Below are 27,263 nucleotides of genomic sequence, written 5' to 3' on the forward strand. Positions count from 1 at the left end.
ACAGTATTTCTGAAAGTCTATGTATAGGAGGTAGACTTTCCAATCCCAGCAGTATGATTCCATGATAAACAATATCTTGAGGGGAGAGGGAGAACTGCTTTCTCTGGGAAGAACTTTTTCATCTTTTTAAGAAGTTTAGCAGTAGATTCGTTTGCTGTCATAGGCATAATGCTATTACAGAGTAATGGGCATGCTGTCCAGGATGGTCAAGTTCAGTCTAAGCTGGATGTGGCAGAAGCCAATATATGTTCATTTCTAAAAGATCTGGTTAATCTGTACAAAAGGATATTGTATTGTCAGGGCAACATTCTTTATATAATGCTATTGGTGGAGATAATCACAGATGGAATAGAAAAACAGAAAAACAGGCAGAGAGATTGGTGAACCATGTTTAAAATTGAATTAAATGAAACCTTAATCTGGGGGCTTTAATGATGGTGCATCTTCTCAATTTACAGTATGTATCTGGATTCTCACACAAATTCGCATCAAGCAGAGAAGCTCTTTGGTCATGATCCTTGTGGTATACACTTCAGAGGTTTTTTATACATGCTTCCTAGTCCAAACATAGATTAGTTATTTTGATAAATCTTTCCTTGAGGATTAAGGATCTGTAAAACCTCAGCATTCTCAGTTTTTCTCAGTAAAGGTAATGACCACAACAAGCTTAGTATGTATCTCAGTGCATCCTTGACTAGAATTTGTGATTGCTTCCTTCTCTCACTTCTTATAAGACTGTGTGTGTTCTCTAAAAAAATGAAAAAAATCAAGGTTTTTTCCTTAAAATGAAGTGGCAGCTGAGATACAGATTACTGATGAGGTGAGAAGTTCCTCTGAACACATGTTCAGTGGGAGAATATGCAAAAAAAGAGACAGAATTCCTTAGCAAGAGTTTTTCTTTCTTTCATTCTATGAGAGTCCTGTTTCTAACACCCTGGATTAAGATGTGACCAAAAAAAAAAATTTGTGATTGAGGGAGAGGGAAATAACATCATTGGTTTGACCTGTCACTTCTAACACCAAACACTGGCTCAGAAACAGACTGTGCTTGCTGGAAAACAAGCTGAGCTATATTGTGTGTGGTGGCTTTTTGTTGGAAGGAATGTTAAACTTCTGCTTGTCAGTCACCTGCAGGGGGAAGGGGAGTGGAAAATGACTAGTAGTTGTGGCAAGAAGAGCATATGGTCATCTCTCTCTGTTGCCCAAGGTTTTATGGAATATGCTGTTCTCTGGGACCTCCTACCTGTATCAGGAATAAGCATATGTGCTACACTGGATCTTGACCCACTGGCTTGAATCCAGTTATTCCTCTCCTCAGGGGTTAGGATGAAGGCAAGCCATGGTCATGCTCAGCATTATGAAAATAAAGATTACCATTATATTTCCAACCAGAAAGTCTCTTCCTCTTCCTGGTTTCAAAGTCCTATCTGTCAAGCAGCTATTGTCTATATTATACCTATTTGGATAATGTCTATGAAGCAAGTTGGACATTGGCTTAGGGAGTTTGGCTAAGACAGGGATTTTTTCTTTTCCCCCATGCATTGGAAATATACAACCCTGCCTCAAGAAACACACATATCTTTCATAGGGTTCCTGATTGTCCCCTGTAGTCAGACCCGATATTTTCCATTTCTGGTTTCCTAGATATCCTTTCAATCTCAGTTAAAAAAAAAAAAAAAAGCAAGAGCAATATAGAAATAAAAAGAGAGCCAATTTTGTTTGTTTCATGCAGTTTATAATCTTTTGTTTAACTAATGCTTGAGGTTTGGTCCTTACTACTGATATCCTGGAGAGTGTTTTGATATCCATTTCAAAACACCTGGGCAACTGAACCTTGGATAACCTTAAAAACATTTGAATTCATGACCAATCAATAAAGATTTTAAGTTTCTAGGAAACAATGGTATGTTTCCATTTCTCTATCCCCCAGAAATGCTTATATGTGGTAGCCATTTTGTAACCAATAGATTAATTGTAATTAATAGCTATGGCAAATAGATGGGTAAACAATGGAAACAGTGAGAGACTTTATTTTCTTGGGCTCCAAAATCACTGCAGATGGCGACTGCAGCCATGAAATTAAAAGATGCTTGCTCCTTGGAAGAAAAGCTATGACCAACCTAGACAGCATATTAAAAAGCAGAGACATTACTTTGACAACAAAGGTCTGTCTAGTCAAAGCTATGGTTTTTCCAGTAGTCATGTGTAATAAAGAAAGCTGTGTGCTGAAGAATTGATGCTTTTGAACTGTGGTGTTGGAGAAGACTCTTGAGAGTCCCTTGGACTGCAAGGAGATCCAACCAGTCCATCCTAAAGAAAATCATTCCTGAATAGTCATTGGAAGGACTGATGCTGAAGCTGAAACTCCAATACTTTGGCCACCTGATGTAAAGAACTGACTCCTTGGAAAAGACCCTGATGTTGGAAAAGATTGAAGGCAGGAGGAGAAGGCAATGGCAGAGGATGAGATGGTTGGATGGCATCACCAACTCAATGGACATGAGTTTGAGCAAGCTCCGGGAGCTGGTGATGGACAGGGAAGCCTGGCATGCTGCAGTCCACAGGGTTGCAAACAGTCAGACACAACTGAGCAACTGAATTGAACTGAACTGAACTGAGGCTGTAATGAAAGAAGGCTGAGTGCCCAAGAATTGATGCTTTCAAACTGTGGTGCTGGAGAAGACTATTGATAGTCCCTTGGACAGAAAGGTCAAACCAGTCAATCCTAAAGGCAATCAATATGCATTGGAAGAACTGATGCCGAAGCTGAAGCTCCAATACTTTGGTCACCTTATGTGAAGAGCCAGTTTACTGGAAAAGACCCTGATGCTGGGAAAGATTGAGAGCAGGAGGAGAAGGGGGCAACAGAGGATGAGAGAGTTGGATGACATCTCTGACTCAATGGACATGAGTTTGAGCAAACTCTGGGAGATAGCAAAGGACAGGGAAGCCTGGCGTGCTTCAGTTCATGGGGTCGCAGAGTCAGACACAACTTAGTGACTGAACAACAACATTCTGTAATTCAGTATTGAGTGAATGACATGTTCCTGGAAGGCATACCAGGGCTCAGCAACATGCTAGTTATGGGTGGAGAACAAACTGGGATAGAGTCCTTGTGTTCCCCTCTCTGGTCTAGTTGACTGTCACATGTACTCTATTTGTCCTTTACACTACTCTATCAGAGTTATATTTCTAAAACCCTAATTTTATCACATTATTCTTTACATCCTACATTTCCTTCATTGCTTATTCAGTCAAGTTCAAACGAACACACTCAGTGAACTAGTTGCAAACTTTTTGCTTCCTTAGCTCTTACCAACCCAACAGACAAATTATGCCTCCACACAAGATTTCTAGCAAATTCAGAGATTCATGTTTGCTCACCCTGGGCCCCCTGACTCAATCATTCTTTCCCAAAGACTAGACCCAACTATACTCTTCAAGTTGCAATTAAATACCACCTCCTCCAAGAATCTTTACTTGTACTCCATCCCTGGCCATCTCTTCTGCCTCTTCCTTACATTACATAATGCTATTATTTCTGGTAACTTTTCCCAAAACTATGAGGTCCTGTCAATAGACTCAACTCCCCGAGTTCTCAAATACTCCCTTGCTCAAACTGAAAATGTCTTTAATGTTTCAATTTTCTTTTTCTTAGGAGTTTTGAAGTATAACAACCCTTTGGAGAAATCACTATTTGGCTTCTAGGCATACAGATTCACTGTCTTATCACATATCCAGGCAATCAAACATCTTTCCACCTCATCAGTCAGTCCATCATGTTTTCTCATCACTGCTGATTATATTTGTCTAATACTAAGTTGCTTGGCAGTTCTAAGAGATCATTTTGTAGAGTTTTCTTTTTTCAACTAGAAAAGTCCTTTTGAAGCAGGGATAAAAAGCAGCTACTATAAATGTGGGTGAGGCGGGTCATTTACATATGGTTACTATCTCTTACCGTATACTGCAGACAATTTAGCTATTGGAATATTCTCTGTAAAATTAAAAACACTTTGAGATAAAGGGTTATATTTATTTCTCTTTACACCCCCTTGGTACCTGTAGAGTGTCATGAACCTAGCAAGTGTTTATTAAACATTTGTTGAATTGAATAGTTTCTAAAAGGGAAATCCATGTTAGTGTTTCTCTTCCTAAAATGTCATTACTGTTTTATAGCATGAGAAAGGCCTAACAGAGTTTCTAAAATATGACTAAGGTTTCTTTACTGAGATACATTTATTTTTTCTGTGAAATCACAGCAAAATAACACAGTTTTGATGCTCGCCTTTAAAATATCATTTGGTGGTAGATCTCCCCTCAAGTTAATAGTCCTTAGCAAGAAGCCCTTTTACAGAAAACACAAGCTTTGCCTTCAGAGCAGAAATGTAAATAGCTATAATTTGTTCTCCTGCATTTTTCAAATACAGTGCCATCTGGTTTAATCTCCTAGTCCTGGAGAACCATTTTAAGAATGATTTCCCCATGACCCATTCTCCAGCCTATCCTTGCCCTGAAGATATCCCTCCATCCATGGGATTTTCCAGGCAAGAGTACTGGAGTGGGTTGCTATTTCCTTCTCTAATTATTAGCTCACTGGTATACAATAATCACTACTGTTTAGAAGGGTATTCATTACCTATGGAAGTTTGAGCAAAGTTATCAGAACCAGATTCTGCCATGACAGGATTCTACAATGTAGCCACAGACTGTAGGCAAACCATTTGGGACTGGGCTATCTTTCACCCACAAACTTTTGCCAGAATTACAAGATTAGGCTGGTATTTAGAAGTCCACTCCAATTGCCTTCTCATCTGGCACACATTTTGAAGCCTTGGTTATTGTGTTATACCTCATCAACTCCCCATGTCTCTCTTTTCTGCTTTATGTAGCATGAAGTTGGAAAATTGCATGGGGCAGCTGGTGCTAAGCTTCCATTCTGGAGGGTCTCACACTGTTAGCTTTAGGGTTCAGAATTACCCTTATTCTAGATTCCTGTTGGAATGGTTGAGGGAATGAAAGAAAACAGGCTCACAGGTTCAATAAAAACAAGATGTGGGAAAAACTTCCAATTTGTGATATGGAAACAGCCTAAAGAAAAACATCAACAGTACTCTCATCTGGCTGTTAGGCAGCATCAAGCCATTGCCAAGTGTGTTTCTAGTATTGTTGTCTATTTGAGACTCTCAATATACTTGACCCAGGTTTTTGAGTTTTAGAAATTTAGTTGAGCAGCATTTTAATAATGCCAAGATGCCATGAGAAATATGTTCTTTAGCTGAACGGAACATTCAAATATTTTCAATAAATATTTTGAATATTCAATATTTGAATATTTCAATAAATATTTCAATAATTATTTTCAATAAATATTTTCTTTAGCCTTTAGTATCTATCTGTGACTTTTATTAACAATGGCAAGTTGTGGCATGTGCTTTGAAGAGAAATCATGTTGGACAAGGGTCTAGAGAGCAAAACAGTAGTGATTTTTAAATATAGGGTCAGGGATTCTTTTGATGATGAGATAAAAATATGATTCCAGACTTGAATGAGGTGAGAGAGTAAATAGTATAAAAATTTCGAGGGAGGGTTCAGAAAGAAGTAACCCAACTGCAAAGGCCTTGAGATGAGAACATGTTTGAGACAGATCAAGAAAGTCATGATATTGGAGTCCAGTGAGTGAGCGGAGAGTCAGGAAAAAACCTCAGAGGAATAGTTTAAAAGTAGGTTATGGAAAGCTTTGTGGGTCATAGCAAGGATACTGGATTCTATTCTGAGACTGGGGAACCATTAAATGTTTTGAGATAATAAAGGGTTAAATAAGAAAAAAGGAATCAAAGATATTATAAATACCAGGCTAAACAGTACAAGAGAAACATAAAACTTCATAAATAGCCAAAGGCAAAAAAATAAAAAATAAAAGCAAAGACCATACTGCGAATGAAGAAGGAAAATATAATGCTCACAGAAACTGCAACATAAATGACACAGTTGGCACCAAACATCTCTCTCTCTCTTTAGTTGCTAAGTCATGTCCGACTCTTGTGACCCCATGGACTGTAGCCTGCCAGGCTCCTCCATCCATGGCATTCTCCAGGCAACAATACTGGAGTGGGTTGCCATTTCCTTCTCCAAACATAAGTCATATCAATAAACATGAAAGAGCTTAACTCATCTATCAAAATAATATGATTCTCAAGTTTATCCAATACTGAAAATCTAAATTCAGTGTTGAATGTAAGAGATGCAGCTAAACTGCAGTGATTCAAAGCTAAAAATATATGCATAGATTTACCACAGGCAAATGAAAACAATAAGAATGAAGGAATTGAAATTTTCATACCAAAGTAGAATTTAAGCCCAAAGCATAAAATGAAGCCAATGACATTTTATTATGCTAAAAGCCATATTTCTCAATGAGAAATATAATAAAACTCAATAGCATTCATATACATAAATAATAGTTAGTTGGAAGACAGAATGAATGAGAAAATCTTATTTATAATAGTAATAAAAAAGATAAACTGTTTAGGAACCAACATAATGAGAAATAAAATTTTATATGAAGAAAAGTATAAATACTCCTGAAGGACATAAAAGTAGATATGAACAAGTGGGAAAATAATCCTGTTGCTTAGGATGCCTCAACATATTGCAGTCTCATCTCCACTATGCTAATTTGTAAATTTAATGTAACCAAACAGAAATATTGACACAATTTATTATTAAGCCCGATATATTGAAACTAAAGTTCACATGATGTCAAATTATCACATTGTATACTTTAAACATCTTATAATTTTGTCAATTATGCCTCAATAAAGCTATAAAAGAAAAATAAATATACAAGGATATGTAGATAAAGAGTGAATAGGAAGAGCTATAGAGGGGGGTGGGGTCTAGTTTTCTGGCGGTTAATGCTACTAAGCCTCTATAATTAGAACACTGCAGTATTGGGCTCATGAGGAGACAATGAACAGAAATGGACAGTAATGGAACAGAAATCTAGTATATTATAAAGGTGGTCTCTACACTTATTGGGGAAACAGTGATCTTTTTAATAAATAATCTTGGAATAACTGGATGGCCATTTTTTAAATAAAAAAACTGACTCAGTCTTCATGTCATATACAAGAAAGAACTCTAAATTGAGAAAAGTAAATGAAGGAAATAAAACTTTACCAGTATAAGAAGACAGTATGGGTGAATTAATCTATAATCTGGATGTAGGAAAATGTTTCAAATTGTGACTAAAAAACCCAGGTTATAAATAAACAATTGATAAATTGAAATATATGGCAACAAAACAAAACAACATAAGCAAAGTTAAAGTACAAATGACAGACTAAGTGAAAGTGTTTGCAGTGGATATCACAGAAAAGGGCCAGTGTTGTTAATAAACAAAAACCTTTAACACTCAGAGAAAAATAATTCAGTAGAAAATGGATAAAAGACCTGAAGAGGCAATTTACAAAAATATATAAATATGAACCTTGAACATATGAAAATATATTCAACTTTACTCATACTAAGCTAAATTCAAGTTAATACTCACTGAAATACTGTACCTCTGTTTATCAGACTGGCAAAAACTCAAAAGCTTGGTATTATGCTTTGTTCTTTGGCTGTGGAAAACAGACCTTCTCATACATTGTTGGAAGGAATGCAAAATGGTATGAATGTAAAACCCTTACTGAGAGGAATGTGGCACCAGCTAATAAAATTACTTATGCATCCAACCTTCAATATAGCAATCCCACTTCCAAGAATTTATCCTGAAGATATAGCCCTTGACAGTTAAAAGAAAAAGGCTTCCATGGTGGCTGGACTATAAAGAACCTGCCTTCAACGCAGCAGGCCTGGGTTTGATCCCTCGGTGGGGAATGGCTACCCACTCCAATATTCTTTTCTGGAGAATCCCAAGGACAGAGGAGCCTGGTGGGCTATAGTCTATGGGGTTGCAAAGAGTTGGACATGACTGAGCAACTAACACAAAAATATATATGCACAATGCAACCAACTACAGTATTATTTTTAGGAAATGACCTAAATGTCTAAGCACAGGAAACTGATTGAATATATGAACCATATGTTCAGTATAATATTTCCATCTGTAAACAAAAAATAAGAAAGATCTCTATAAACTGATGTGGAGTAATCTCTGGGAGATACTACTAAATGAAAAAGGCAAACTGAAAAAGCTTACATGCTACCTTGCATAAAAGAAAAAAGAGGTAATAAAGTACAATATACAACTACTTTCATTTAAAAGAACAGAGGAAGAATAAGTTACAAAATGATAGGGTTGGTTACTTAGATGGAGACAGGTAGGAATACAGGAGGAAATGGTACTTTTCTGAGTATTCTTGTTTGCATAGGTTTGATTTTTAGAAGTATATTAATGTTCTTCATATTAAAATAGTAAATTGATAAGGATGTGAAGGAAGAAAACTTCTAAGCAAAAGCAAATTGAAAACAAATGAACCCAATTGCATTTCCAATAAATAATATAAACATGCTAAATGGAAGGGGAGAAAGAACAAATCCAATTAATTTATGAACAAGAATATTTGATCATATACTTTCAATCTTGCACAGAATTCCAAGTGCATGTGGAACATTTTACCAAAATAGACCCCTTGCAGGCCATAAAGCAAGTCTCAACATATTTCAAAGGATTTAAATCATAGAGAGTATATTCTCAGATCACAGTGAATAAAATTAGAAATAAATGAAAGAAGATAACTATAAAAGATTTCCCCAAATCTGAAAGCTAAGCAATACACTACTAAATAACCCATGGGCCAAGAAGAAATTATTACAAAAGTTTAGAAAATATTTTGAACTAAGTAAGGAATATAGCTCCACAAAATCTGTGGGATACAGCTAAAGCTGTGCTTAGAGGGAAATCATGGCCTTGAGTGCACATACTAGAAAAGAGGAGATGCTAAAAATCTTATCAAAGTAGCTTTCTCAAAGAAGTAAGAAAAGAGAAAATGAAACCCAAACACTGCAATTGAAGGCAGTTAACACAATTTTGAACTGTACAATATATAGTAGTATAAATTTTCAAAAGGTGGCTTGGGAAAAAACTAACAAACTTTACTTACCTCTGGAAAGGCTAATCATGGAAAAAAAAGAGAGAGAAAACACAAAAAACTAATAATGTAAAGGAAATTTGTGCATGCTAAATTGCTTGAGTCGTGTCTGACTCTCTGTGACCCTATGGACTGTAGCCTGCCAGGCTCCTCTGTCTATGGGGATTCTCCAGGCAAGAATACTGGAGTGGGTTGCCATGCCCTCCCATAGGGGATCTTCCTGACCCAGGGATCGAACCCACCTCTCTTATGTCTGTTGCATTGATAGGCAGGTTCTTTACTACTAGCACCACCTGGGAAGCCCCAAAGGAAATTAAAGAATATCATTGACAAAAAATCATTGGAAAATATTATGAGCAACTTCATACCAATAAAATTAAGGTGATATGAACATTCTTAAAATAATAAACCTACCAAATGACATGTGAAGAAACAGGAAATCTGAATAAGCCTATGACTATTAAAAAATTGAACTCATCATTTAAAATATTCCCATATGAAAATTGATGGACCATGTGTTTTTCCTGGTGATTTTTTTTTAATTTAAGGAATAAATAACTCTGATTTTATAAAAACTGTTTCTAAAATTAGAAAATAGCAAACACTTTTCAATTTATTTTGGGATCGCAGAGCCTTGATACCAGGGCCAGATGGACATCTTATATAAAATGAAAGACACAAACAGAAGACAATCACTGCAGTTCTGATCCAAGATGGTGACATGGAAACCTTGTGAATGCACCTCCTTCCCCAGACACACCAAATCCACAGGCTTATAATAAAGCAATTTCCTCTGGAAGAAGTCCAGAAACTAGCTGAGTGACTTTTATACATTAAACATAAAAGGAAATACCTGTGTGACCCATATCAAAATGGGTAGAAAAGACTGAGACACACTTTTGCCATAAGCCTGACCCCAGTCACAGTCCCCTACAAGTGGGAGAGAACTCCCACCTCCCAGTTTCTCCCTGAGAAGTGAAGGGTTTGGATCCCACATCTAGCATCCCAGCTTGTAAGACTCCCAACTGAGGGAGGCGCCCCCAAACATCTCCCTCTCAAAGCCAATGGGAGTTGGGCCCACAAGACCAACACAAACAAAGAAACTGTTCAACATAGAAAGTGAAGGTGGAAGTGTTAGTTGCTCACTCATTTCTGACTTTGCAAATCCATGGACTGTAGGCTGCCAGGATCCTCTGTCCATGGGATTCTCCATGCAAGAATACTGGAATGAGTAGCCATTCCCTTCTCCAGGGCATCTTCCCAACCCAGGGATTGAACCCAGGTCTCCTGCATTACAGGCAGACTCTTTACCATTCGAGCCACAGGGAAGTCCCACAAAACTCCTATCTCCCACAGAAATTCTCTGTGAAAGACATCTATTTGCATACTTGAAAGCTGCTGCCTGAAAGTCAGGTTTCTAGGGGCTGACTACAATCTCTCCCTTCCTGGACCAGGGAAACCAGTAAACACCACTTTCAGCTTCTCACCTGAGTCCACTGCAAACTGCCAACATCTCCGTGGAAGCGTACACACGTGTCTGGTCCTCCTGCTGTTGTGCCTGATGCCCAAGGGACAGGCCCCTAGGAATGCCTGACTACAGCAGCCACTGTGGCTTGTATTTGAGTCCATCTGGACTGTAGTGAAAAAAGAAATATCAGTTACCTGGCTCAGCCCTTCCAGGGCTCGGCAGAGAGGGAGCAAATAGAAACATCTATTTCCCAGTCTTTCCCTAAGAGGCCTATTTGCATACTTTAAAAGCTGCTGCCTGAGGGCTTAGCTTTTAATTTAGCACACACCTAGGGCCAGACTTTGACCCATTCTGGGCAACAGGAAAGAATGTGGACACCTCTAAGCTTGCTCCAGTTTGACAGTATCTCCCTGGAGGTACTGGCACACACGTCTGGCGCCTCGACTTTTGTGAAGGCACCCAAGGCATGGGCCCCCCCAAATCACACAGCTTGGAGAGCCAAAGGTGCTTGCATTCAAAAGTCCTACAGGATTGTAGTAAACAGAGAAGGAGTCACTGACAGGCTCAGAAGTAGACTGCACAGATACACATCCAGACCCAGCACATGCCAGAAAAAAAGCAGGTGGAGAAGACCATCTCCCAGTTTCTCCTTAGCAGGGCCCTGACTACAGACTCTCCCACCTGCTGTCTGAGGATCAGCCTGCATCTAGCTATGGCCTATTGTGGACAAAGAACGTGACTTGTTACTTCAGTAAATGACAAATGTTGCCCCATCAAGCCATCAGCCACTGCAGCTGCACCTAACAGTACTCCTTGGGGGGAATTCAGGATGGTTCAAAACAGGATACTGGCCCTAGACAGTTAAGATGTCTATCTAAGGAAAAATTTTAAATGATTCCAAATTCTTGTATGTTCCCATACATAGAAAAGCACTAAAATAATTAACTTGAGATATCTCTTCTTTGTTATTAGCTGTAGTCTTTCTACACTTGACTAGAAGTTTTCCCAGCAAAAAAAATTTACATATATTCTGGCTCCTCCCTTACCTCTTCAGAGCAGCTTCTCAGAGCAATCTGAGAGGCTGTCTCCCAGGCTATGCTGCTGCTAAGTCGTTTCAGTCGTGTCTGACTCTGTGCGACCCCATAGAAGGCAGCCCACCAGGCTCCCCTGTCCCTGGGATTCTCCAGGCAGGAATACTGGAGTGGGTTGCCTTTTCCTCTCCAATGCATGAAAGTGAGAAGTGAAAGTGAAGTTGCTCAGTTGTGCCCAACTCTTAGCGACCCCATGAACTGCAGCCTACCAGGCTCCTCCGTCCAAGGGATTTTCCAGGCAAGGGTACTGGAGTGGGGTACCATTACAGACTACAGACCCCAGTAATCCCTTGAATAAAAGTTAATTCTCAACTTTGGGGTTATGCTTTTTTTTTCCTTCAGTCGACATTATGACCCTCCCTTTTGCAACAAGCACAGGCCTTGGCAAACTACCAGGAGCCACTAAGAACAAAAAATGAGGTTTGGACGATTACAAAGCTTTGAATAATAACCAAAATCTTGAGCTTAGCTGATTAACAATTCATCTCCTAAATTAGAAAACTCTATCAAGATTAGGAGAGGTAGTAGCTATTTTATCTAATGTGCAGAAAACAAAATAGAGACAAAGAAAATGAAGAATATAGAGAAATATGTTCCAAAATAAAGGAGCAAGATAAAACTCCAAAAACAGATCTTAATGAATGAAATGGAAATGTGTGATTTACCTGATAAAGAGTTCAAGATAACAGTCAGAAAGATGCTCACTGAGGTCAAGAAGCATGAACAAAGTGAGAATATCAACAAAGAAACAGAATAAATAAGGAAGTACAAAACAGAAATCGCAGAGCTGAAGAACACGAAGACTGTCAGAAATATAACACATTGCATGTAAGCATCACAATAGTTGCAAAGTAAAAATCTGCAGTAGATACACAAAATATAAACACAAAGAAATCTATGCATGACATCTGAGAAAATTATCAAAGCAAAAAAAAAAAAGGGTAAGAAAAGAAGATGGGGAAAAGGGAATTACAAAGATATCAGAAAACAAAGAAGAAAATGGCAGTAGTAACTTCATTTTTTTTTTTTTTTTTCGTTAGTTACTCAGTTGTGTCTGACTTTTTACAACCCCATGGACTATAGACCAACAGGATTCTCTGTACATGGAATGCTGTAGTGCTAAGCATTCCCTTCTCCAGGGGACCTTCCTGACCCAGGGATTGAAACTGGGTCTCCTGCATTGCAGGCAGATTCTTTAGCCTCTGAGCTATGAGGGAAGTCTAGTAAGTCGATACCTGTCAATAATTCCTTTAAGTGTAAGTAGACTGAAATCTCCAATCAAAAGACAAACATACTGAGTTCCCAGGCTGATAGAGTAGAAAGAACCTAAGCTCATGGGAACACGAAAGCTGCAACCACTTACAGAAAAACTATGGATGAAAAAAATGAGAACCTACCAGAAAAGATATTCTACAGATAAAGATATAGAGAAGGAACCTACATATGAAGGTTCCTATGTAGGAACTTCTGCTACACAGAGATATGTAAGAGGAGTAGAGTTGTAGTATAGTCAAAACCCATACCCCCGGTGGGCGATTTACAAAGAGAACAGGAATGAGGGTTCTCAGCCCAACATCTGGCTCCCCAGCACGAGGGTCCTTTACTGGAAAGATGAGCACTCACGGCATTTGAAGTTGAAGGTCAGTGGGCTTCCTTTCAGAAGGTCCACGTTGTTGGGGAAAATAGAGCCTTCATTTCCAGAAGGTATACACAAAATGCTCTTGGACCCAGGGCAGAAGCAGTAGGTTGATAGGAGCCTGGGTCATACTTACCTGCTGACCATGGGAGTATCTTGAAGAGGTAGGAGCCAACTCACCCTGGGGATATAGACACTGGCAGCAACTATTGTGGGAGCTCCTTCTGTTAGGGGAAGCGTGATGATTGAAACTGCCCACCCTGGCCAGGCACCATAGTAAGTATTTGCAAGAGTTGTTTTACGACAGGAGGTCCTGGAAAGGAACAGGGAACTAATAAGCCTCCACCAACCAGAAGAGTTCGGAAAAGGTCAAAAGGAGACACCACTTGTCTGACCACCTCCCAGAATCCTCCTCTCTGGCATCTGTCTTGGCTGAACAAGGCATGCACCACCAGGAAGGACTCCGAGTCATAATGATTGTTTAAAGACAACCAGAAACTAATCCCATCACCATAAAACCCAAGACTGCAAGCCATGTGACAGAGCAGTTCTCCTGGGTTCCCTTACCCTCCTGCTCTCCACCCAGGTGCCCTTTCCCAATAAAATCTCTTGCTTTGTCAGCACATGTGTCTCCTCGGACAATTCATTTCTGAATGTTAGACAAGAGTCCAGTTTTGGGGCCTGGAAGGGATCTCCCTTCCTGAAACACTTCTACCACATAGACATTTCAGCTGGCAAGCACCACTTGGAATCTTTTTTCTAGCTTATTAGCCCCAAGGTCTAGCTCCAACCAGGCCTAGTAGTCTGTAGGCACTAATGCTGGGACATTTCAGGCCAACCAACTAGCCAGGAAAGGATACAGACCCACCCATTACCAAAAAGGCTGCTTAAGAACCTTTGACCCCAGAGCTGCCCCTGGACAAGGTGCTGCCTACCAGAGGGACCAAGACCCACCCCCATATACCAGTGCACAGACCCTAGACATGGAATCCCCAAGGCCCTCCAGCTAGAGACCCTGGGACACTCTACCTGCCAGTGGGCAGGCACCAGCCCTAGAATCCCCTGGGATGAATGCACAAAAATGTTAAAATTTTTAAACAAAGAGTTAGAAAATAAAAAGAAAAACCAAATGGAGATGAAGAATACAATAGCTGAAATGAAAAATACACTAGAAGTAATCAACAGTTCACTAAATGATACAAAGAAGTGGATCAGCAAACTGGAAGACAGTACCAAAAGTCACTGATGCTGATCAAGAAAAAGAAAGAATGAAATGAAGTGAGACCAGTTTAAGACAATTGGTTCTTAAAGTTGTCTGGGACAACTTCAATCACATTAATATTTGCATATTTATAGGGATCCAAGAAGAATACAGAAGGGGAAAGAACATAATTTTCTAAGACACAGTAAATGAAAACTTTCATAACCTAGGAAAGGACATCCAATCCTTCTGTTAATGGTCTTGGCAATGATTTTTTGATTAGACACCAAAAACAAAGGTAACAAAAGCAAAAACAAAGAGGACAACACCAAATCAAAACCTTTCTGCAAAAGAAACCATCAGCGAAACAAAAGGCATCCCACTGAGTGGGAGGAAATACATGCAAATTATTTCTCTGATTAGGCAGTTAATATTCAAAATGGGTAAAGAAACTCACACACAATTGAATAGCAAAAAGACAACTGTATTTGAAAAACGGACAAAGGAACTGAATAGACATTTGTCAAAAAAGACACACAAATGGCCAACAGGTATATGAAAATGTTCTTAGCATCAATGATTATCAAGGAAATGCAAATCAAAGTCACAGTGAGGTATTACCTCACATCTGTTAGAACAGTTGTAATCAGGAAGAGAAGAAATAAGTCTTGAGGAGGATGTGGAGAAAAGGGAACCCTTGTGCACTGTTGGAGGGAATGCAAATTGGTACAACCACTATGAAAAAAGAATATGGCAGTCAACATTCAGAAAACTCAGATCATGGCATCTGGTCCCCTCACTTCATGGGAAATAGATGGGGAAACAGTGGAAACAGTGTCAGACTTTATTTTCTGGGGCTTCAAAATCACTGCAGATGGTGACTACAGCCATGAAATTAGAAGACGCTTACTCCTTGGAAGGAAAGTTATGACCACCCTAGACAGCATATTAAAAAGCAGAGATATTACTTTGCCAGCCAAGGTCCATCTAGTCAAGGCTATGGTTTTTCCAGTGGTCATGTATGGATGTGAGAGTTGGACTGTGAAGAAAGCTAAGTGCCGAAGAATTGATGCTTTTGAACTGTGGTGTTGGAGAAGACTCTTGAGAGTCCCTTGGACTGCAAGGAGATCCAACCAGTCCATCCTAAAGGAGATCAGTCCTGGGTGTCCATTGGAAGGACTGATGCTGAAGCTGAAACTCCAATACTTTGGCCACCTCATGCGAAGAGTTGACTCGTTGGAAAAGACCCTGATGCTGGGAGGGATTGGAGGCAGGAGGAGAAGGGGACGACAGAGGATGAGATGGCTGGATAGCATCACCGACTCAATGGACATGAGTTTGAGTAAACTCTGGGAGCTGGTGATGACAGGGAGGCCTGGCGTACTGCGATTCATGGGGTCGCAAAGAGTCGGACACGACTGAGCAACTGAACTGAACTGAATTGTTGTGTCCCAGAATTCCCACTTCTGGGTCTATCCAAAGGAAATGAAAACAGAACCTCTAAGATGTATCTGTATTCCCCAACTTACTGCAGCATTATTCACAAAAGCTAAGATATGGAAACTACCTATGTGTCCATTAAGAGATATATGGATAAAGAAAATGTATTGCATATGTATTCAATAGGATATTGTTCAGCATGAGAAAGAAGGACATCCTGCAGTTTGTGACAACACGGATGGACCTTGAAGCCATTATGTTAAATGACTTAAGCCATACAGGAGAAACACAAATACTGCATGTCATCATTTACACGAAAAATCTTGAACAAAGCCCCTCAAACTCAGAAACAGACAATAAAAAAATGGCTGCTGGAGCCTAGGGAGTGGGAGAAACGGGAGGGGTTGGTGAAATAGTACAAACTTTCAGCTATTAGATGAATAAGTTCTGAGGATCTAATGTATAAAAGGTGATTATAGTTGATAACACTGTACTGTATAGTTGAAGTTTGCTAAGAGAGTAGAACTTAAATGCTCTCATTGAGAAATGGAACATTTCCTGCCATATCAGAAAATAAGAAGGTCACAGTCATCAGCGATCGCATCCTTCTCATGTGAACCAGTGAGCCTGAAGGAACTCAGGAAGGGGAGGAAAGCAGGCCATCTAGCAGCCATCAGACTACAGTCACTCTCTACAGAGAGCCCTGAGAAACTCAGGATAAGAAAATAGGGTACTGGCCTCTGATAGCTGAGGTATGTATCAAAGGAATGATTTCAGTGAGTTGAGTCTCTCGCATCTTCCCATACATAGAAAACCACTAAAATTCCTTAACGTGAGATACCTGTTTTTCTTTAATTTACAATCATTTTTCGACATTCAAACTACCTGCCCTTTGCTAAAAAACTTCTGTGTAACCTGGCTCCCTGCCTCACCTCCTCCGGGTAGTTCTCTCAGGGTTACTTGAGATGCTCCCTCCTGGGCTTAAGTCCTAAAAATTTTCAACAAACAAAACATAACACTCAAATTTCAGGTTACGTCTATTTTTGTCAGTCGATATCATCTAAGTAAAATGAATAAGTGAAGTGATGGAGATGTTAGCCAACTAGACGGAGGAATCCTTTCACAATGTATTTATTTGTGAATATATCAAATCATCACAATGTACATTTTAAGTATCTTCTATTTTCATTTGTTAACCGTACCTCAAGAAATTTGGAAAAAGGTAAATACTACTGACTGATCTTTTATGATCACAGAATAATAATCCTAAACCAAACATTCCCTAACAAAACCTAGAGATTTATAAAAAGGAAAACACATCATGATCAGGTTGCACAGGAATGCAAGGGTGGTTTTAAGTTAGAAAAGTAACTGGACTGTTTCAACATGTTGAGGGGCTTGGGGGCAGCAGAAAAGTCATATGATTACTTCAACAGAAGTAGCTATGGTTGTACATGAGATTTGGACAAGTTGAGGGTACCCGTAGTTTGGATTTAGTGATATGTTTTTATATAATTATAATTATATAATTAATATAATTAATAGCTAGCAATGATGGGGTCACAAAGAGTCGGACACGACTGAGCGACTGAACTGAACTGAAACTGAATGATTAATTGCTAGCTGTTTTAGGATATGAATGACTTCCAGGTATACACTATTTCTGCTATGCTGGATTTCGACAGCAATTTAAAACAAGTGGGATGATCTACTAAAGATTCGATACATAATAATTCACCACAACCGGGAAACTGATGACAAAGAAACTAGTAAGTTTCACCAATTTAAGACTAAGACTACCTACTGTACAGCCTGCAACATCCTAAAAACTGCAGTTCATTTTTGAAATAAAACGTGAGAGAGTCCTCAAATTTGACAAATTTTTGAACTTAAATACACTTTTCTAAACTACCTGTATTAAAAGTTTTTGTTAAAGTGTAAGAAAATCTTTCTATTTCCTTTAAAGAGAGTGAAAATGCAAAATTATTATCCTATGAAGGGGTAATTCTAGAAAAGGCAGCTAAAAGCACAGAAATGAAAAATTGTAGGGGATGTGATGGGCAGTGAATTCAAATAATTTTCTCAATTTTTTTGATTTAATGGTATTTGGGGTTATTTCTTGAATTTTAAATCTTAAAATCTGCTGGGATTTATTTTCTTCTAGTCAATAATTATTCATTCTTAATTTGTATTTATAAATTATTTTTTTCCTTAGGTCAGACCTCCCAAATTGAACAAACCTTCAGACAGGACAAAATCTGGATTTGTGCCTACTAGAATTGGCTCGCATGAAAATTACTAAAAATATTAAATGTTAGTAGGATATGGAACAACTTACACTTTCATACCATCCTGGTGGAAGTGTAAACTGGAATGACCACTTTAGAATACTTTTTAGCAGTATCTACTAAAGTTGAAATACCCATACCCTATGACTCAGTAATTCCAGTCTGAAATATATACCTACCAGAAACACACATATGCATACTGAAAGCTATGTTCAAAACAGTGCATAGGAGCACTGTTGACAATAGTTCCAAATTGGAAACAGCACAAATTTCCACTGATAGAATACATAAATAAATTGTGTACTCACAGTAGAAAACCAAACAGAAATGAAAATAAATGACTGCTACCCACAATATAAATGAATGTCATAGACCAGACTTTTACAAACCTCTTCAGGTTACTTATTATCTCAGCAAAAAGTTTAAACTGTCACTACACCAAAAGAAAAATATAACAGTTCTGATTATTAAGTAGTTAGGTCCCCAAAACTTACTATTGATGTACTAATAAAAGTGAAAGTTGCTCATTCGTGCCTGACTCTTTGTGACCCTATAGACTGTAGCCTGCCAGGCTTCTCTGTCCATGGAATTTTCCAGGCAAGAATACTGGAGTGGGTTGCCATGCCCTCCTCCATGGCATCTTCCTGGCCCAGGGATCGAACCCAGGTCTCCCACATTGCTGGCAGATTCTTTACCATCTGAGCCATGTTCCTCACCTTCTTTCCTGGTGGCTCAGCAGAGATCTGCCTGCAATGCGGATCTGGGTTCGATCCCTGGGTCAGGAAGATCCCCTGGAGAAGGAAATGGCAACTCACTCCAGTATTCTTGCCGAAAAAATCCCTTGGACACGGAAGCCTGGTAGGTTACAGTCCAATGGGTTGCAAACGAGTGGGACACAACTTAGTGACTAAACAACAACATGTCCTAATAAATTAGCAGCCATGTTAAAAAATACACATAAATTGAAAGAAAAAAAAAACTAGCACTTTTATTTCATCCTTAAATAACCATGGTATCTTACTAAAGGGATGTGTATACCTGCTAGATATTGCACAGCTTCTCAAATCTTGAAGTCAGATTGGAAACTGCCACCTTCATTTTTTGTTCCACGGTGATTTTTACACATATTTGCTTTTAATTACAATTTGAATGAACTTTTGAATGTCTGTAAAGGTATGAAATCATGCAAAGAAATGTACCACAACCTAATGATGGAACTAAACTATAGTCATGAACTATAACTTTGGTCACTGTCCCCTAGGTGTTGAGTATTCGCATGTTTCTATAAAATGTAAAAATGCCCTGCAGTACTCTGCAATGCTTTGGTACATAGTTTGGGAGTGTAGACATCACACTAAACAAAAAAGCCAAACACAAAGGAATATGTGTGTGATTCCATTTGTACAAGATTTCAAAGACAGGCAAATATGATCCCTGATATTAGAAATTAGGATTATGTTTATATTGGTGGAGAGGAGAGAGATCATGATTGGGAAGGGGCACATCAGAATCTCAGGAAAGTTCCTAAAAACATTCTATTTCTTGACCTAGTGGTGGCTTCTTGATCAAGTGATTATGTGGAAGTGTTCATTTTGTTATAATTCATTAACCTGTATACACAAGATTAATCCACTCTGTGTATGTATAAATTATACATGAGTAAAATGGTATTTTAATACAGAAGCCCTTAATACAGAAAGAAACAATCCAAGCAGCAAAATAAAAGAAATTATCCCTTAAGGGTAAAACCTCTTTTGATTCCCAAGTCAAATCCTTTGTTTTCCTTTAGAGCTTTACATACTAGTCTATAATTATGCAATTATCGATGGCATCAGTAGCTAAACTCTGAGCTCCTGGAGGATGGGGCCAGGTCTCATTTATCTTTAATTTCCTAGTGCTTCAAACATGACAACATGGAAGGTGGATGAGCATTGTGAAATGAAGAACAATTGTTCAAAATAAACATATAAACTCAGGTCTTTTTCTTTACTTGCTGTCTTTTCTCTATCTTACTCAAATGCCCTGAGTGATGTTGTATGTATCACAACACATTTGTGGTTTTTCCTTTTTAAAATTCCCTGTTTTTATAATAATCATTTATCATCTTCAAAGAATACATTTTAAAGGGATAGGTACATACACCAAGGGCTTTCCTGGTGGCTCAGTGATAGAGAACCTATCTGCCAATGCAGGAGATGCAGGTTCGCTGAGTCAGGAAGATCCCCTGGAGAAGGAAATGGCAATTCACTCCAGTATTCTTGCCTTGGAATCCCATAGACAGAGGAGCCTGGCATGCTACAGTCTATGGAGTCACAAAAAGAGTCAGACATGACTTAGCGACTAAACACCACGGCATACTGACACACCCCCATTCTCTTTGAAAGAATTTATATTTTAAAGTTCTAATGCTACTCAGTACAGTCCATTGACCAGTGCTAGTCCATGAACTGTTGATTACTGATTTACAGCAAGTTAAGTACAGAAATTGAGAATGTATGTTCAGAAACAAGTACATCAATATAATCTGGATTATATCAATATAATCTGAAAAATGGAGTATTTCCTGCCATATCAGTAAGCAAAGGATGTCACAGTCATCAGCAAATTGCAGCCCCCAGGGACAGTGAACCCGTGAGCCCTTAGGGGACGCAGGAAGGAGAAGAAAATCTGCCATCCAGCAGCCATCAGACTGCAGCCACTCCCCAAACTGAGTCCTGAGTAAATCAGGATGTGAAAGCAAGATACTGGCACCAATAGCTGACATGCATATCAAAGGAATGATTTCACTGAGCCTAGACTCTTGTATCTTCCCATATATAGAACAGCGCTAAATTCCTTAACTTGAGGTATCTGGTTTTCTTTAATTTACAATCATTTTTTGACATTCAGACTGCCTGCATTTTGTTGCAAAATTTCTATATTACCTGGCTCCCCCCTCCCCTACCTCCTTGGAGCAGGTCTCTCAGGCTTACTTGAGTTGCTGTCTCCCCAACTTTAGTCCTAAAAGCTTCCACTGAATAAAACATAACTCTCAACTTCTAGGTTGCACCTATTTTTCCAGTTGAGAAACCCTACTAAAATGTTGAAATGTGATTAGGAAATTTGTCTCGCATATGACGTGAATTAAGTTCTAGTCATTCATAATAAAACTAGTTATTGTTTGAAGATAGATTGAACAACAACAAAAAACTGGTCATTTTCCATGAATAGTTTTTAAAGCTCTGCCATTGACTATTCGAGCTGGAAAAGACCAACCTCATTATTTTACGAGTGGGGAAACTAAGATGTAGATTTTACCCAGTTCCTGATTGCCAAGTTAGTGGTCTTTATACTACAATGCCATCAACATTCCCAATATTAACGAAAGGATTCAAAGATAAAATCAACATATTATTTCTACTATTATTGGCAGGAGCAACTGTAGCTACTGTTTATCCATATTCAGTGCCTAATAGCCACAACCACATGAAATGGCTATCTGTATATTAAAAAACTGTCATGTCCATAATTTCACATGGCTCAACTCATGTGTTTTTATGCCTTAAAGAAGAGGCATCTAGAGCCAGAGTACATGATGTTTGGCAAGTTCTCCCTGGGGCCTGTCCCCATATCCCTAACCTGAAGTTTATAATAATAACCTCAGATATTAATATTTATTGAGGCTTAAACAATGCTAGCCCTTGGAAGAGCACCTGGCAGGAAGTAAGTGCTTAGTGTATATTACCTGTCCTGACTAATCAAGGAGATGATGCTGGAAATAATCTCAGAACAATCTTGTGAAACAGGAACACTTTATCCTCAGTTTATAGATGAGGATACCAGAGCTTAAGAGAAGATACCAATTTGAAATTTTGTCCATCTGAGTTCAAGCACATGCCCTTACATATGTCTTACATAGCAATTTCAATTAAGTGACAGTTCAATCAAATAACCTCATTGGGGTGTTTCAGCAGAATTGTCAATATTTGAGCAGATCAAGCATCTGAGACTCTTTAATAGTCAGTTATGTGAAAGACAGTGCAAGGTTTTTTGTATTCTATTAAGAGAAACTAATGTCACTATTTTGTTGCTGTTGTTTTTAGGTCTCCTGAAGGACAAGAATGCTGTAAGTAATAGACAAGGTAATGGTTACCACCTCCGATTTCCTAATAATGCAATCTTGTAGTAACACCTTAAGTATTTCTTTCACCTCCCAAAGGGCCCCCAACCCCCAGCAGCACCATCCTCCAGATGCTGAGGAGGGAAAACTCCATGTGGCATTTGCTGCCTGGAACCCAAACTGTTCAACTTGGTCAGAGTTTTGTATAAGACCTAAGAAACACTGTCGTTTCTTCTCAAATAGAATAAGTAGTCGAGAAATTCCCTTGAGAAGCAACAAAATCTGATTGAATTTCTCAGAAACTTCTATTATTCTATCAAGTTCACCTGACAGCAAAGGACAAACTGCCTTTCACATGCTATAAGCAAACGCATCAGCAATTCAGAAGGAAAAACGCGGGTTATTAAGTAGGAACAAGTCTCTCTGAATATATTTACACCAACTCATGGAAACCATTTTCCTTAGAAACCTCTGTGACAATCTATTTTCTAGTCTCAGTGTTGCTTTAAGTTTGACAGATGATAATAAAATACAATGAAATTACGTCTGAGCTCTGAAATGTACATCAGCTTACAAATTCCTCATGACTTGAGTTTTTATTTTACCAACGTGGCTCATCCACTTAATATTATTCTCAAGCATTCAAGGTTTATGTCTGGGCAATGTGCCATGCTTACATAAAGGTAAGGAATGCAAAAGTTATTATATATGTATATATATGCATATATGCACATATAAAATGTTCACATATCTATCTATTAATTAAGAGCTGCAAGCGGCCTTTGAGATCATCAAGTCTCATTTTGTTGTCTTATAAATGAGGACTCTGAAGCCCATAAAGAAATGCTATTTGGAAGGCTATGCAGCAAATTGGCTTCTAAACAAAGCTTGGGGGAATATCTGTGTAGAAAGCACCTATCACATTCTGAGGACTGTAGCAAGCATTCTCTACATAAATTCTCAAACCATTTCTATGATGTTGGTATCATCATTCTCATTTGGTAGATGAAAAAATTGAGATTAAGAAAGTAGTATAACTAATAATGACCATAAATGGAATTAAAGGTTTGCTATACCTGGGTTCCTTTCAGTACACCCTGTGTTTCTCTGAATGCACTCACTGCCATATCCCTGTTTTTTTTTTTTTCCCTCCCATATCCACATATCAAATGGATTACTATTTTCTTAACCTTTTCCTTAAATAGACTAAACATTTATAAAGGAAGATTTTTATCACACTTAAATGTAAAACAAATATCATGTGCTGTAAGCAGAAGATGTTTATAAAAGTAAACATAAACCAACAAAAATATTAATAAACTCCAGTAAGACTCTGCTGCTCCTTACATTGGATTTGCATTCTAGTCTTTGTTGTAAATGGATATTAGCAATGGTTACAGAGATATTAAAGGCCCACCGACACCAAACTGAGATTTAAGGATTGAAAGACAAGCAAGACAGAAAGCTTTCACTATGTGATTCAGCTGTTTGATGCCACACCAGTGTCACCTAAAGTCATCTTCACTCTATCTCAGATCATTTTGAGTACCATCCTGCTACCTTCTCTCTTTGAGAAAAACTGATGTACCTACAGCATCTGGGCAGGTTCTGCAGACCTTGATACTCTAACTCCAGTCAGCAAGCTGGAGGCTTGTTAAAAACACAGATTTGAGTCTTACCAAATTTTTGATTTAGCATGTCTGGGGTAGAACCTGAGAATTTGCATTTTTAACACATTCCTGAGTATTGCTGCATTTTTAACACATCCAAACAGGAACATCTTAAGAACCACTGCTCTGGGCTGTACTTGGCAGGGAGCAGGTAGAGAATACACGATGGCATGTGTGTGAAAAGTTCACCAAAAGTTCGATAGTAATTTCAGGGATCTGGCATTTTTATTGAAATAGGCAGGTGCAGCCAAGAAACAATGCATTCTTGTGTTCCTGTGTGGTTTCTTCAATCCAGTGAGCTCACACTGATACTACGCACATCTGAGCAGTTTGAGATAGTATTAGTTGAGGGATGGCAGTACTTCCCCCAGACCCAATAATTCAAGTCGACTCCAGGCAACTTACTATCCGCAAGGCTCTTTGCGTTAATAGCAACGAGGGATCATTAATCTCCAAAGCAAAAAATGAGACTCTCCTTTCTTCCACACGTTAAGACATTACATAATGTTAATAAATGCTATGACAGCTAATATTCCCTCTCTTTTGGCTGCAGTTAATAGTAATGATGAATAATTCTACAATGCCATTTTTGAATCAGTCATTGCATTGTACTAGGTAATTACACACACACACACACCCTCAGTCACTCACTCACTCATTCACTCTCAAAGCGAGGGTTTAGGAGGCTAAGTATCTTATCTAAGGTCACACAATTACTAAGAAGTATCACAGTGATTTAATGCTAAGTTCAATTTAAATACCTATTTATTTATTTCTGTTTTTTCCCAATATTAAGCCACTCCATGCTATTGTTACTACTCAGTTTCTTTTTCCTTAATTTATTTTTAATTAAAGGATAATGCAATCTTGTGTTGGTTTCTGTCATACATGACAGAAACATACGACAGAAACATCAGTCATAGATATACATATGTCCCCTCTTAATCAATCTTTTAATAAAACTCTATTTTATAGAGAATTAAAAAATAAGAAGGAGAAAGGGCTCCAGATGCTTGAAATTTTTGAAAGAAAATTCTAAAACAATGTCACTGGAAGAGAGAAATCAGTGATATTTAATCAGTAATGGAGGTAGAGTTCCCTAGGTTCAAGGATGGAAGAATGTCTAAGTTTCCTTCTTAGGAGAGTGAATGAGTGGATAGAAGCAGCCTCAGAAATCTAACCTGCCTTAGTGAGCTCGAGTCAAGAAGGAGGGTTTTATCCCCTGCTGATATGTTAAGGGCCATTTTGGAGAACAAGTGTGGTAGAACAACCAAAACTGGATTGAGACCCACGAGCCTTGAATTCTGATTGTTGTTTTGTCTCAGTAACTCTGACTTTATTTCTCTGAGTCCCAGGTTCACTATCTGTAAACCAGGCAGCTGGCCCAAGTTCCCTTCTTAATTCTCCCCTTCAGAACGGCAGACTCCTTCAACTGGATTTATTAGCACATACGCTTCAAAATGATTATGCTCCTCTTTCAGCATAATGGGAATATGGTTTGATTGCAAACTCAGCAGTGGGTTTCAGCCTATCGTCTTTCAAGAGCCTATTAATCTGTCCATATGTGAGGTTGTCCTGCTGCATTCTTTGGGATATAGCACAACTTGGAGGAGAGAATCTGAACCCTCCAAGGTAGAAATAAAATTTAAATCCATATAAATAGAATTTAAGAAGAAGAAATTTAATTATCTGATTAATTTTTAAAGTTATCAATGACAATGAAACGACAAATTCAGTAGGTGTTATTAGGAGTAATTATGGCAATATCTGAAAAGAAAACAACATCTGTGATTTGCCTGATTAATGGCTTAATGTATCAGTGCATCTGTTAATGGAGTAACACTCTTGGCAATCTCGACTGTATGTTTGCAAGATCTGGAAATACAGAAAGGACTGGTGGAGAAGAAAGGAGCAGGGTTCCAGATTGGTTGTTGGTGGTTAAGTTCCTCCTGAGAATTTTGAACTCCCCTCTGGCTACTTTGACCAGAACTGTATAGCTAATTCAGAGGATAAATGAGCTCCACCAGGTACGTGAAGTCCTGCAGGCTAAACAACTAGCTTCTCAGAGTGACTGCAAAAATTTTACTTTGCACCTTGTGATTGGAGATGTGTTACCCCAGCCCTGATGGCATACCACAGTAGGATTTTTACTAAAGGTACGCATCATGGAACTACTTGTATGCGAGAGGCCTTTTTTGCGGGGGGAGCGGGTAGTAGTTAATAATTTAGGGAGTAAATGTATTTTTCTTTAAGCATCAATTTTCTCTTTTGAACTCAAAGGAAAACAAGACGTTGCCACCTATAGTTGAAAACCACTGCAATGTGGCAGCTTCAGGGTGTATCGAGATGAAACTGGGAAATCGTATAACGGTCTCACTCTTTTCTTCAAAGCTGTATTTTCTCACTGCTTTGAGAAACAGACACAAACTACATCTGTTTCCTCGGGCTGCAATGGCTGAGAGAGGGAAGATTATCATAAAACATATTCAGGTCCATTCAAACTGCAAGCTCTATTGCATGAGGAAGTAGCTTATCCTAATGAAATCAATTGCAGAAAAATACAACATTCTGTTACAAAAGAAACGTGGATCTTACACTCAGCAAACCAAATGCAATTTCAAATGTGGTAAAAAGAAAAGCAGCTATGAGCTGGGCATGACTCACAGGTTAGAATTAGTGACCAGAGGAGGCAACGATTCCTCTATTACCCGGAAGGGCCAAGTTGCTTTTACTCACCCCAGCAAAGATGACGTCTCTCCTGAGCAGGCTCCATTAGAGACTATGGAAAACTGGGCTTGAAAGTGGCATATTTCTCTTGTGCTGCTTGGCTAAAATATCACCTCTCTTTCCTGTTGCATTTTTCATTTCTCTGATTATATCTGATGGTGTCAACATGAGGCCTTAAGCTAACACTCCCTTGGAAATTCAGAAAAGGAAGAGGCCTGGAAACAAACAACTCTGACCAATAAAAGAAAGAGACAAATAAGCTGCCTCACTAGAGCCCTGTGAGAAAGAGAAGAATGACCTGACTATGAGTGTGGGGCCCAGTAACAGAACAGTGAAGGCAGTGTTCTCAACTCGGCTGCGCATTCACACAGCACCATCACTGTTAGATGTGGCTCCTGCATAAATTTCTGCTTTCTGTGAATCAGTGAGCCAGCAATATAAAAATTCATGAGTGATTCTATTCTCTATACATGGTACAAAAATGACTTTGTCCATTTACCTTTTGCAATGCACATAATTGTGAGACAATTATAACCTTGTACCTCTCC

At 38.6% G+C, this 27,263-nt stretch overlaps 1 protein-coding gene across 1 annotated transcript in view; it reads right to left on the reverse strand.

The window, feature by feature from the left end:
- Positions 1–26,988, reverse strand: part of ATP10B (ATPase phospholipid transporting 10B (putative)) — a 287,108-nt gene extending 260,120 nt beyond the window's left edge. Inside the window, exon 1 of the mRNA XM_020903344.2 lies at positions 26,725–26,988. Coding sequence (XP_020759003.2) covers positions 26,725–26,761 — 37 coding nt within the window. The 5' untranslated portion in view covers positions 26,762–26,988. The remainder of the gene's footprint in view (positions 1–26,724) is intronic.
- Positions 26,989–27,263: the final 275 nt, after the last annotated feature.

The sequence above is a fragment of the Odocoileus virginianus genome, chromosome 3 (assembly GCF_023699985.2).
Source record: "Odocoileus virginianus isolate 20LAN1187 ecotype Illinois chromosome 3, Ovbor_1.2, whole genome shotgun sequence".
Lineage (NCBI taxonomy): Eukaryota > Metazoa > Chordata > Mammalia > Artiodactyla > Cervidae > Odocoileus > Odocoileus virginianus.